The 14,743-nt window shown below is 40.1% G+C and overlaps 1 protein-coding gene across 2 annotated transcripts in view; it reads right to left on the reverse strand.

Moving 5' to 3' along the window:
- Positions 1-8,068: 8,068 nt before the first annotated feature.
- The window catches only part of LOC139980306 (tyrosine-protein kinase Tec-like), a 49,109-nt gene continuing 42,434 nt past the window's right edge, over positions 8,069-14,743 (reverse strand). For both annotated transcript variants that reach the window (XM_071991868.1, XM_071991869.1), the window contains exons 16-18: positions 13,951-14,066; positions 12,919-13,079; positions 8,069-12,162 (exon numbers count right to left, since the gene is read on the reverse strand). In XM_071991868.1, coding sequence (XP_071847969.1) covers positions 12,064-12,162; positions 12,919-13,079; positions 13,951-14,066 — 376 coding nt within the window. In that variant the 3' untranslated portion in view covers positions 8,069-12,063. The remainder of the gene's footprint in view (positions 12,163-12,918; positions 13,080-13,950; positions 14,067-14,743) is intronic.

Genomic DNA, 14,743 nt, shown 5'->3' on the forward strand with positions numbered 1-14,743 from the left:
AGTTGTCACATTTGGCATCGCAACGTGAATTTGGAGCAAACTGATAAATGTTATGCAGAGTTTCTCTATTAATTTTCTACGTGGGTCAGGGTTACATTTTGGTTTGAGCAAAGGGCCCGGGTAAATCAAAATCTCACTATTCCTAGACTGAACAATACGCATGCATGCTATATACCGGTATAGGGCGTTCAAGCTTAACAGCCTAAGGCATTAAAAATAAATGTAAAACAATTTTTTTTTGGGGGGGGGGGGCGTCGGCCAGATTGAAATCTTTTGCAGGACCGGATTTACGTGGATTGGGTTCAGTTCCAGCTTAATTCATGAATTAATCCTTTACACTCAAATGATTATAAATACGAGTTCTTTATGACTGATATCTAATTTTAATTCCTGTATGGATCCAGCCTCTCCTAAACACCAACCATACCCCCCCCCCCCACCCCACACATTTCCCGCCTTCAAAATAAATTGTGGGCTCTATGTATACGGTCTCCCGACGTATTGAGTCTGTTGCACAAGTTCAACTCCAAGAAAAGAAGTAGCCCCACTAATCCCAGAATTATTTTTACACAGTCAAACTTGAAATCGTCTTTAACATTTCATTTTTTTTCTGCCTTCAATTCTTCCCATCACTAAGACCTGGCTTAATTCGACAGCTGAAGGGAATCTCAACTTTCCTGAACGGTCTAGTAATATAGACTGAATTTTACTAGTGTGAACTCCCATCATACACCTAACTCATCCTACTCCTACTTGACGTAACACGATCGGAATGGGACAACGGTCATGCTAATACGAAGGCTGAAACAGAAGTCTGTTATAGTTCAGTCTGCTTCCGGCTGTATAATATATTATAAGACCTGCTATAGTTGAAGTAATAATGAAGTTTGAACAACATTCATTCATTTATTTGTTTTATCGCCAATTTTGTACAATGGGAAAGGAAGTCTCCTATGAAGCCTTAAAAAGACTTATCAAGGTAGGAGACTCCCTGGCAGAAAAGAAAAGAAAAATGTACAAATATATATAATACAAAATATCCCAATGGTGCTGAGATGGATACGTGAATATATTATATAATACTAGTACGAGTTAATAAAATTCCTTTTCAAATGTCTGGTGAATGTGGGTTTTGAAGTTATATAGACTAAAACTTTTTGGATAGATCATTCCAAATTTGTATTGCTCTATTACGGAGACCGAATTTCCCTATGTTACTATGGTAACAAAATTGTAATGAGCGTTGTCGGCTCGTCTTGTCTGCATGGTTATGTAGTTACTACATATAAAGTACTGTGAATATGAACGTGTATAAACAGCCAGTTATGTAAAACCGCTGTGAGAGATTTTACACAGACGTTTAACTATTAATGTAGCAAAATTTAGACTCCCGATATATCTCAACTATATCTTTCTCTCTTATCCTCTCGTTATCATTTATTCATCTCGTCTCGTCAAAATAATCTCATTTTCTGTGACTTTACTAAGTCTCAAGGATCATGACGACACTATACTGATACAACATGCCCGTATGTATAGGCCAATTCATCCTATCACGATCCGCGAACAACAGCTCCGTACCTCGAGGGACGGGCATGCAGATTAGTGGGAGATTTTTTTTTCTGATTGTGGCGTCGACGGTTGCGATTATTAACTTAATATTTACTTCTGTCTGACTGAAGAAAATAAAAATAAAAATCCACGAAAACTCCATTTTCGTGACCTATAATTAAGTTTATCGATATAGCCTATTCGTGAAGATCCGCAGTCGTATGGTATACAACTGAATCCCTCACATATAGTAACTTACACCCCCCCCCCCCCCCCCGTGATTGGTTACTAAAGTATCGTGTATCTTAATTATCCGAAGTCACAAATTAGTTGTAACACACGGGGAGAGCATTGGACTAACACAAATCTCGATCTAAAATTAGCTTCATTTCTGTTTCATATCTTTTGTATCTTTAATGGTACGCACGCCTTGTGGTAACACCATGGTACTCGGGTAAAACCGGAAGTATTCGATAGCTTCAAGGTTCTTGTGTACTTACACTTGTACTTTTGTACAAGTGCGACCTTCCGGCAAACGGAGCGTGACACGGGTGACACAAACGATTGCGCAAGGAAGGGATTTATCCCACATTGCATTATTTGTTTATATTGAATGAGGGAGGGAAGTGAAAAGGTGACGGAGAGGGAGGGACAGGGAGGGGAGGCGAAGTGTAATCGTAGTGGAGTGGGGAGCGTAAATAGGACGGAAGAAGTTGATAGGAGCCGGGAGGTGGAGCGAGAGTGTGGAGGGGTGGAGAAGGAGAAAGAGAATAAAGAGGAGTGAAGGGGAAATAATAGGGGCAGGGGATGGGAGGTAGTGGATTCAGAGGGGTGGGGGAAGGGTTGGGATGGGATCGTGGATGTTCAATAGGGAAAGAGAGGGAGAGTGGGCGGGAAAGGAGGATATGTAGAGGGTAGTGGGAGGGGGAGGGTGTTTAGAAATAAATTTCCTGTCTTTTCTGTAAGCGGGGAATAGGAAGAGGAGCGTAATGGGGGAGGGGGTGGATCAGGGAGGTGGTACAGGGAGGTGGGGCAAAGGGGTGGGGAAGCAGCTATAGGGGTAGTGTAAATCAGGGAGGTGGAGCGGGAGGGGGGCGGGTGGAAGAGAGAGGAGGTGGTGTAAAAGGTTGGGGAGAGGAGATGAAAATGAGAGGACAACGTGGAACAAGATTGGGGAAGGGGAGGGGAATGGAGAGCAGAGAGACCGGGAATTTGGGAGAGAGAGAGGAATTGAGAAACTGGGGTAACAATATCTTTTTATCTTCTTTTCCATCTTTAACGATCTGTTTACCTTACAGCTCTACTATCCATAAGGCAAAATCGTTGTGAGTTTCTGTTTGAGCAGCAGAGCCTAACCTTAATAGTTGCACACAACCAGATTGCCAATTCTTCAATTTAGTTTTAAATTATATATACCGCATAATACTTGATATCTTGGAGAAATATGTACTACAAAATCTATTGGATATTATACACACGTATAAAACAAAAATCTGTCTACAAATGTAACATAACTTCTCAGACTGTCTTATTAAATCGCACGTCGGGCCCCCACAACAGTAACAGTCTTCCGGTGACTGAAGGGCCTCAAAACACTCCAGCCCCATTCCAATGCAGGAAGTTTTCATCTACGCGGCCATATTGCTTTGTCTTTTCATTATGTGTATTTTCATTATGTCCGTACTCCTGGGAATTCTAAAGTATCCTCATTACCTTTTGGGTCCCTTCGTCTATAATCAGCCGAGTTTTCTAGGTTTGTAACGGTAAAGTATCCGTCCTGTCTTGTTCGAGCTCTCCTTTAAATTGGCATTCGTTGGCAATATTCCTTCTATACTCGTCCGGTACAAGTTCTAATTAAACGCCCAACTCTCGACACGTCTGCCTGACACTTAAACACAGTAAGAACAAAAAAAAAAACAAAAAAAAAAACAGTAAGAACCAAAAAAAAAAACAAACAAACACACACATACACACCCTAGTGTACATACAAAGAAGTCTGCGGTGTGACCTGGTACAGGGCGGTACCTATCACACACCCTAACCAACTATGTTACAAAACAAAGTATATATCGTTCTTCAATGCAAATAGAGTTATGCAGGCTTACTTTAATATTAATGTCAATCATGGTAAACCACTGCAAAATGGTTGATTTCGTAAAATTCTAAAGGTGTTTTAATATAGACTCCAAGCTCAATTGGCGTGAGCACATTAGCCATATTAGTTTCCTCTCTTGTTGGCAAAAGGCGTAGGCATCTTGTCAAAACTTAAACACACCCTTCCTATGAAAGTTCTAAAGGTCTCTTTATCAAACACTAGTACTACTATACTTGACTTATTGTTATATCATTTGGTCTGGCACAAGTAAGCTAACTATTTTTACAGAAAAGAGCGATCTGACATAATACTCTTTCTCTCTCCTAATGGATCACACGTGTGACTCAACAGTTATGGGAAATTCCCATAGTTGCGCAATAACTGACATCACTGTATCTTGCACCCGTTATGAAGTGTACAATTTATGTGTAATTGACGTGATCTATTCAGTGGTAAGTTCATATCATTTTGTTACAAATTGTTGGAATCAGTGACGTAGGAAGGTACCTTTGAGTGGGGGGGGGGGGGGGCTGAAGACTGATGGCCGGCCTGGGGGAGGGGTCTAAGGGGATGGTCGTCCCTGGAATTTTTTTTGCATTTCCAAGTTGCCTCAGATGCAATTTGGTGCAATATAGCACACTTCAACACCCACTCCATTTTGTAAATAATTTTGCATTTTCACCTGGCCTTAGATGCAATTTGGGGCTCCAAATGAGATAAGCATAAAGGACCAACAAGTATATATATTTGATCCTTCTGCAAGCAGGAACTCGCGAAGAAGCCTCATTGGCTTATCAAAGCCGCAAGCTGACCGAAGTCAGTCTCTTACATTCATATTTAACGTCCATGATTATGAATTGTTAATTGTCAACAACTCTGTAACTGGACGACATACATTAATCTGGGAGTGACTCGAACCGGGGACCTTATGATTGAAAGGCACCGGCGTTAACCACTGAGCTAACACTCCACACTAACACTCCACACTAACCAGTGGCGTAGGAAGGTACTTTTGAGTGGGAGGGGGGCTGAAGACTGATGGCCGGCCTGGGGGAGGGGTCTAAGGGGAGGGGGTGTCCCCCTCCCCTTTGGAATTTTTTTGGATTTCCAGGTGGCCTCAGATGCAATTTGGTGCAATATAGCACACTTCAACTCCCACTCCATTTTGTAAAGAATTTTGCATTTTCACCTGGCCTTAAATGCAATTTGGTGCTCCAAATGAGATTTTTTTCTCATTTGGAAATGAAAAAGGGGTTTTCTGACTTGCGGAGTGGGGGGGGGGGGCGGAATGATACTTCCGCCCCCCATATTTTTCACTGGGGGGCTGGCGCCCCCCAGCCCCCCCGGTTCCTACGCCCTTGACACTAACACTCCACACTGAGCTAACATGCCCACATGCTTTGATCAGTTGGCGAGAAGTACAATGGGTCGTCAGCTCCAGTGGGGGAAAGTGCACATTCGAAGGTTCTGAAGTCCCTGGAGCTTACTTTTTCCGCTTCAGATCGGACCAAGGGGGCAGTCGGATGGTGGTGAGGGATGAAGGGTATACGGGTAAGAAGAAGCGTGAGAGGATGGAGTGAGAGGGTAGGGGTTAGAGGATAAGGCAAGGGCGTAGGAACCGGGGGGCGGGGGGGGGGGCGCCGGCCCCCCTCCCCCAGTGAAAAATGTGGAGGGGCGGAAGTATCATTCCGTCCCCCCCCCCCGGTTCGCAGGTCAGAAAACCCCTTTTTCATTTCCAAATGAGAAAAAAAATCTCATTTGGAGCACCAAATTGCATCTAAGGCCAGTTGAAAATACAAAATTAAGTTTACAAAATGGAGTGGGTGTTGAAGTGTGCTATATTGCACCAAATTGCATCTGAGGCCACCTGGAAATGCAAAAAATTCCAAAGGGGAGGGGGACACCCTTCCTACGCCACTGGGATAAGGAGTGGGTCTCCCACAAATAAAATAAAATAAACTTGCTTCTAAAATTGCTAGACAATGCACATAACGACAAGCATTCAACTTTGGTGAAATATGTTTAAGAATTTTGTTTACGTTCCGCATAATCATGTACCGAATAGTTAATACACGATACAATATTCGTGCTAAAATGATTCGTTCATGAACGAAAGCATAAAACTATCCATCGCGAGACAGATGGCAAACAAGTTTGATATTTTGTTCATGCCAGTCAAACTTACGTTTTGGTTCACAGTAACGAAAAGAGCGAATAAGTATAGCAGTCCCACTATAGGGTGTGTCTCTAAGTTAAACATAAAAAGAACGACACCATATTATGAACTTCATTGTTGAATCTTCTCTTGAGCTATGTTGCTTTTGTTTTGATGGGGGTAGCTCCTGTTGGTGTATTCTTTTAGCTGAACTCATTTCGCAACGAGGTATCCGGTGTTTTTTATTGTTTTTTTATTTTTTATATTATTGCCAATCTGAGGGTAGTCAGGCGCGTAGCGTGGAATTTGCCAAGGAAGGGCGTACCTGTAGACAAATTATCAGAGCCGTAGATTCGGCATTGGAAACTATATCAGAGCCGTATATCTAAGCGTAAGCGCTAACATGATTAGCGCGAAGCGTACAACAAAATTTTGGCCGAAAATGCCTCCCAGATCGCTGGAAATGGCACTTGCCAGGCCTTGCAATTGCATCTAAGCATTTTCTATTTGAAATAACTAGCGATATCATAAAAAAGTACAAAATAAATACGCTCTAGCCCTCAAGCATCTGTGTTCATTGCGAGCTTCAGTCTAGTTTGTGTCTAGTTTGGTGTAGGTCAGAGTACGGTGACTCTATAGGACACAAGTTAGCTAACCTGGAACCCGATCCATGTGATGATCGTGGACAAATATCCACCTTAAATTAGCAACAGATTGAGCCAGGTCGGAAGCCCGGGACAATTACGTCACCCCCTTGTAGTCCCCTGTTAGTTGCACTGTCTAATTTTGATTTTAAAGTTATATATGCAAAATGAGTACACTATTGTTCATGTAATATTTAAAACAGTGGCGTAGGAAGGTACTTTTGAGTGGGAGGGGGGGGGGGGCTGAAGACTGATGGCCGGCCTGGGGGAGGGGTCTAAGGGGAGGGGGTGTCCCCCTCCCCTTTGGAATTTTTTTGCATTTCCAGGTGGCCTCAGATGCAATTTGGTGCAATATAGCACACTTCAACACCCACTCCATTTTGTAAATAATTTTGCATTTTCACCTGGCCTTAGATGCAATTTGGTGCTTCAAATGAGATTTTTTTCTCATTTGGAAATGAAAAAGGGGTTTTCTGACTTGCGGAGCGGGGGGGGGGGCGGAACGATACTTCCGCCCCCCATATTTTTCACTGGGGGGGCTGGCGCACCCCGGTTCCTACGCCCTTGATTTAAAATGAGGGTACGTAAAGGGAACCGCCCACCTAATCAAACTCAATAACCTGATCAGTAGGCTAGAACAAAAAAACTCAAAAAGAAGTTTTACTGATAAACTCTATTCCCCCTTCTCCCTCCCCTCCCCCAAGCTTTACATATTATAGATTTGACAACTGTAAGCTCGCTTCCACTCTTAAAAAAAAAACTAAGACACTTCTAAACAACTATTGATATTTGTATTATGTCATGTACCTTTTTCAGACATAAGTTTCAACAGTTGTTGGGTGAGGGTAGGGATGGAAGGTTTTTGGGTGGATGGGTGGGTTTTTAGCTGGGAGTTATGGGCGGGGAAACAGTCAGTGGCGGAGCTGGGGGTATTGGTCGGGGGCACGAGAATGGTCTGTAGGGGCGCTTTCGACACTATCTAAGCGGAGCGCCACCACAGGTTGGTGCGGAACGTACAGAAATTTTTTGAGTAAAGATACTCCCTAGATCTCCGGAAATGACCCTTTCGGGCCTTGCTAATTTGCAGATGTGACAAATGTCAATAGGTAGATGAGAGCGCAATAAAAAAAGTCAATAATCGCGAATAAGTAAAAAGCTGAAAAGTGCGTCAGTAGTCCATTTGAGTCCGTCAGGAGGGGCATCCGCCTCCCCTGACTGTATGGACGCTCCACCACTGTGGGGAAAGGTGGGAAAGGAGGGTATGAGTGGGGTCAGGGACAGGGTCATGGTTTTTCTTTTATTTCTCTTCGTTTTTGTTTGTTTCTTGTTTAGAGACATATTTTCATTGTTAAGTATAGGGAGTGCTCTAGTCGTTAAGCCATAAAGGATTTTTAGAGCATTTCCTTTCACAACTGTTTGTATCTTTGTTACTTTATATGTATTATTATCAACAGAATGTTGTGAGAAAACAAATAAATAAATGCAATGAAATGAAATATGACATCGCTGATCAAGGAATTTGTTGTTGTTGAAAATATTGGTATGATTGGGAATGGTTTTCAGACACTTGTCAAGATAACACTTAACTGAACACAGCAAAAACAAAAAAGAACACTACACACATTATCTATTTACATCAAAGTATTGATCAGTTTAGTTCAAACTGCAATTATTTCGGCTTCCTTCAATTAAAGAAGACGTTTACAAAATACCGATTCATATTAGGTATACATCATGGTCATTATAAGTTCTTTCATTTACGCATTAAGCATAGATACACATCCCGATGGAACGCGAGACGAAACTACAAAAGTGATCAATATCCCATGGTACGTACCAAACATGCAGAATTTACAATGTACACACGTTTTCTTCCTTTCCCTTCCTCCATCCCCCACCCCCTCTCCCCCACCCCCCTCTTCACCATCTTTCTCAATGGTCACTAATCCAAGCAATAAATATCGTAAAACTGAGAAAGTAAGATAAATGTGGTTTTTTAACTTGGGGTCGAAAGATGGTTGTGTGGGGTTAAACAAGACCTGACAAAAACAATCGGGGACATCAGCTTAACTCGAGTCCTTCTCAGGGCCCAAGAACTGCAATTTGGAATTATCCCATCGATGTCTGCTGTATGGAGCAATCCGACCCACCGTTACAGTGTATACTCACCGTTAAAGTGCACGTTGTTTAGAAACAACGAGTACAGTCGCATTAAGTACAAGGATGCGAGTTGAAAGAGTTACCAGTAGCAGTAACAGTACATATATCTTGTACTGGTATATCTACACACTCTAGAGATATACAGAATGACTTGCTTAGGAGTAAAAATCCGTTAGGGTGAGTAAAAAGGTATAAACATAGGAGATCTATAGAACCTCAGTATTCACTATAAGCCTGTTAAAGCCAACATCAATTTAAAAACCTAAGTATTCAGTTTAATTCAACTAAATCCCTGAAAATATTCTCATGAAAATTTCAATCATGATTGAAAACTTGTGAGTTGCATAAGTGGATTGGAACACTCGGTCCCAAAAGAACATAAAAATTATTATCAATTCGTCGAGATCAACAATACTCTTTTTGACATCCGCAAATCAGATATCTCTCTCTTCCTCTTCTCAATCTTGTCCCTCTTACCCTCCCCCACCCCTCCTCCCCCACCCACACCCCTCCTTCTCTCAAGATGCTGACATTTCCTCATAAATAAATTTGACACAAAATGTTTGCTTTCATATATTGTCCTAAAGTTCTGAACTTCTGTTTTAAGATAAAGAGTTTGTAATTATCCAAACAACATCAACAATGTTACAACTTATCATTCAAAGCAGACAACTAACTTAACCCATTGACATTGAAAAAGCCACGATTGCGTTTGAAGCTATTCTGTAGCAAGCTGCCAAAAATGGTATATAAAAAAATCCGACCCCCCACAATTTTTTTTTTTTACAAAAATAGAGGCAGCGTGTGAACATGAATTATAGATGTACATTAAACAGGCTAAGCAACAAGATATAAAACTTTCTATACACACAACTGTTGCAAAACCATTTCTCATGACCCCCCCCCCCCCCCTAATATCACTGGTTACCACTCTATCATACAACTGTTAATCTCTTTTCACACAATTTTGGTTTTCATATCTTGGCCCAAATACATATGTTACTTTTTTTTTATGTAGGGTTTACCCACTTCTAAGTAATATGTGTGACATTCTGGTTCTTTCACAGTGGCTAACCGAGAAAATTTTTAAATGAGAATGTTGACATTAACTGGTGGATTTGCTGACTACTATTGACTACAAGTCACATTTTGTTGTATTGTACAGATGCAATATATATATGGTCTGTTGACTACTACCGATGAGTATAAATGTTAACATAAACTGGTAGGCTTGTTGACTACTATTGACTACAAGTCACATTTTGTTGTATTGTACAGATGCAATATATATATGGTCTGTTGACTACTACGGATGAGTAATGTTGGCTTTTATTTTTTTTCTTTCAAAATTAACAAGATGACAAAATGGTCTCACAATAATAGCTACAGATTAAAACTCAGGGCTGTTTCAAGGATTTTATCCCAAAAAAGTTGGGTAAATTAGGAGGTCAAGCAGTCAAAAAAAATAAAAAAATAAGAGATATAGTTTGAACAGGGAATGTTTCCCAACTTACAAGCTGACAGAATAATTCTAATAGCAACTATATAGATGTCATACTACATGATTTTTATGTAACAAACAGAATTGAATTAAAACAGAAAAAAAGTCAACAAAATATGGCATGATATATCATTTTAACAACAACATTAACTATTACATCATTTCACAACCTTCCATTATTGTTTCTCTAATTAACAGACACTGTCGTTCACAACTACATAGATGAAAAGAAAGTTGAAATTCTAAATTTGATTTTGGTCTAAAGTGACTCTTAGTATCTTTGCATATTTGGTCCAAATTTAACCAACGGCATAATTCGACAATTTCTCCATCTTCGTCTTTACAATCTACCGATGTTGGTTCAAATTGCCTAAATTATTATTTTTTTTGTTACATCAATATTTTACTGTGATCTGATGTGGTGACAAATTGATCACTCGCACACCAAAAATGGTATCACCGAAAAACAGTTCTTTTCTTTTAGTGGGTAAAATTGGGAGAAAACAATGCATTTGATCAGCTGCATATAATTAATTAGGTGCATAAAGGTTTCGGTGATCATTTCTTCTTATGTTGCCAAAAAAAAAAACGAAGAATATTAAAAGAAAGAAAAAAATAAAAATTGGCAATATATAGATACCAAAAAAACACGACACAAGCCAAAAATCTGTAATCTCAGCTTTGGCTCTTTTGAAATTAAGATATTTCCCGAAGACTGATTGATGTAAAGTCTCACAAACGAAAAATTAAAATAAAAAATGGAATTTCCTTTGCTTGAAACGAGTAAGATTCTGTTTTCAAATTTTAACTGTAGAAGTAAGGCAAATGTCACCCTATTAGTGACTGCCAGAACTTGCAAAAGAAGGCTAAAATATTGAACTTTCAAACCGATATTTGTCCCCAAAGCCCCAGATCCCCATCAGTCCACCCCTGTCCACGAGGGCTCACCGCCCTTGCAATTTCAAACCTTGAACAAAAACTATCAATAGTATTTGACATGTGAATTCCCACAAAATAGGCAAATTTGACAGTGCAAGTTATCTCACAATACTTTTCTGGTGTTTAGATTTGACACCCCTTTCGATACTTTAAAGGAGCATCCCTGCTTTCAATTATCGTTCTGGGTTCATCCCAACAAAAGTCATATGCAGCACTGGTTATTAGACAAGACGAAAACACAGTCCATTCTAAAATTACTGCATTCTTGTGGGAAATGAACGGAACTCTGTGGGCAAGACTTTGGAATGATTTGACTATACAACGATAATTCATGTCTGACCGGCAAGAAATCCAAAATAGACCTTATTTCCCTTCTAATCTATTCTGAGAAACAAAATGTCGTCAATGTGATATTTTCAATCAAAGCCGAAACTGCTACTTTAAAAGTACTCCTTTTCCCCTCTCGTTACCATATCTCCTGTCTCCAGAGAATCAATTCAAGGTATTTTAATAGAGTGTTCTCTACACGGTCTTCTTCGTCAAGAATTTTAAGAAATATTAGCCGCTGGTCTGAATGGCATAAATAAAGCATTCAGCCCCCTGACCCTTATCTGCAAAATAGCAAATCTGTGACAACTTTGAAAAATGGTGCCAAAATATTATTTCGGTTCATTTTTCTTTATCCCCCATTTCTATTTGCAGATGGCTACAAGCTGAAGCTTCGCTGTGATTTGTATGTTTTCACGATTAGCCTTTATGGTTGGTTTCAGAGCAAAATCTTCAAGAAAAAAAAAAAAAAAAAAGGGTATTGAAATGCAATCTGCATTAACAAATGGTTTTTTGATATGACCAAATGACTATCTCTCCGCTGAGAGTCATCCTTTAAACACTCCATTACTTTGACACATGACCCTATCGATGGTCCGTACTGGAAGTATGCAAAACACAACAACTCCATCTCCTTTCCTCCGAGGTATAAATGATGAGAACTTCCAAGAAGAGTCCCGTCCTTCCGTATCTACGGAGCCCACGACTGGACGGTAGTGCTGTCATCGTAATTTGAAAGGTGCATAATTTTACTCAGGAGAATCTTGAAGGAAGGTCGATCTTCGGGTTTCTGGAAATGGAAAGAGAAAAATGGAGGAAAATAAGTGAGAAGATCCAAAGAAAGATGGCAAATGCTAACATCACGATTCGTTTAAAAAAATTCCTGTCAATCACGAAAAAAATACAAAAGAATATGCGGAAAAGCTGTAGGGTAAAGCTAGAGTCAAAAGAATTTAACGTATGAGGAAGAACCATTTTATTGACAGAATATTCAGAAATATTTGGATTGGTGTGGTGGGGGCAGGGGGTGCACAGTTGCACCTCAAGGGCACTAAATACGTTACAATAGTGTGTGGTGCTGTTTGTTATATACAAAACTTCCAAAAATGTCATCACCAGCCTTACGTCGGGTGATATTTACCAGTGGCAATTCATCTGCCCTAGGCTGCACATGCAAAGCCGAAATGATTACGGAATTGTTTTCAATCCTTCACTTCAAACAAAACTTAAACTATCCCTCAGTCATCAATTGACCTTTGACACAAACAACATTAGTATATACTAAATGTGTCATTTTTATCATCACTTAAAAAATGCCTCAGCTATCATTTGACCTTTGACTGAAATGAATTTACATAAAATTAATGCCTTTTAAATTAAACACATTTGAGCTACTGACAAGATAAATTTCACAACTCTGTGAAACTTCATTATTAATTGAGATTGTGCAATCAATGTTTTAACAGCATTGGAGAGCACCGAATGGTCTTTATAACTTTAAGAATACCAAAACGACATTAATGAGATGAGGCTACTCTCGGCTTACCTCGTCCCAGCAATCTCGCATAATTCGGTAGACAGGTCGAGGGCAGTATTCTGGCTGTTCCATTCTGTATCCTTGTCTTGTCACCTGCGACACAACCTCGACATTACTCATAGTTGGATAAGGGGTCTTACCTCCACTGAAAATCTCCCACATCAAAATTCCTAGATCGAGCAAGAGGCATATGACATTACTCCTTGATTTGTAATTATTATATTATGTTTTATTTGGGTGGGAGGAGGGGTGGGGGGGGGGTGAGATAAGAATTCTTTCTTTCTTGGTTGGTTGGGTAGTAAAACTAAACTTGCAATAAACATTAAAGCTACATTATAACCCGAAAAAAAAAAGACATTGACCAAGATTTCTAGCTTCAATCTGAACTACAGAAAGGTTTATCTCTATGTGTTTTATCATTAGGCCTAGTGTGTTAGTGTAGTCTAGGATACATAGAATGTTATGTAGGTTAGGCTACCAGTTTCTATATATAGCCTAGCTGGGTCAGAGTAATGGTGTGTATTACAAGCATTAATGTTAACTGAAAGTTGAATGGTATAGTGTAGAGACACCAACACAGTTTGGAGATTTGGGGGGTAAAGGGTCCAGCAGTTTTGAGAAATCTTAAGTGATGTAGGAATTTCCGGCCATCACTGCACCATGACTGAGTGAAAAAAAATTGCTGTGAAAATTATTGAGGGATAGCCTCCCCCCTCCTCCTCCCCCGGCCCCTAAACCTCTTCCCACATCACAGGTCCCTTTACTGCTCACCAGTGCTGTCACTGAGGCAACAAATACACAGGAAATTTTGCACTCAAATAGAACACCTTGTCTTACTTTGTTGGTGATATGTTTGTACAATTAAGCTGGAAAAACCATGCATTTCCATGCCACCACTATGAGACTAATTACAACACCACTCCCTTTACCAATGGGTTGCTCTTGAGATACCGTCACAAAATCGGTGAAAATTTGAGACGTGGCCACTCCCTATGTACTTACTTACAAAGAGCATCTAGGGCAGCAGGAATGTCAACTTACCAAATGCCCATACATCAGATTTACTACTGAATCTTGTGAAGTGAAGGACCTCAGGAGGTGCCCACTTTATAGGGAACCTTGCCCCTGAGCTTGTGTACTGGTCATCAAGAACATATCTGAAACAGCAACATTAATTAAAAGTCTTCTTGGAGTTTGAAAATATTATTTTATAATCTGCGAGGAAGTTCTTTCTCCTTAGGTGACCATACGACCAGGAAATATGGGTACATGATATTGATGTTGACCCTCATGTTGGCATGATAGTATTTAGAGGGTGGAGTCTTTTAGGGCATTTCAGTTGTGGTGGACAGCTATGTTTAAAGTCCATTCTTTCTTGCCCAAGTTTTAAGAAAGGATCTTGAAACAAGTAATTTGGACAAAATGAAAAAGCAAGGCCAAGGAACCAAAGGTTGTTGAATTATTTGGTGATCTATGTTTGATGTCATCTGTGAGTGTGAATGAACTTTATGTGTGTAGTTAATGGGGCATTTTTCCTTTTGTTTCCAGCTGCTTCTGTAGCAAACAGGTAAAGTTTAACTTATTCAGGGCCTGTGTTACAAAATTCAGAGATTACTCCAGGAACACTTGTAGAGATTCAGACACAGTACAACAAAACCTGGAGACAATTCTGGAGACTCTTTTAGTCCCAGGGATGGTACAAGAAATCCAAGGACTGTTCCCGGAAATTGGGAACGACTGGCCATCTTATCTTTCCCAAACTTTTGGTTCTTTGAACAGAACGATAAACAAAGTTCCGAACAATGATTGGCCGAGCCTTCCTTACAGACAGCGT

This window comes from Apostichopus japonicus, chromosome 14 (genome assembly GCF_037975245.1).
Source record: "Apostichopus japonicus isolate 1M-3 chromosome 14, ASM3797524v1, whole genome shotgun sequence".
NCBI classification, from domain to species: Eukaryota; Metazoa; Echinodermata; class Holothuroidea; order Aspidochirotida; family Stichopodidae; genus Apostichopus; species Apostichopus japonicus.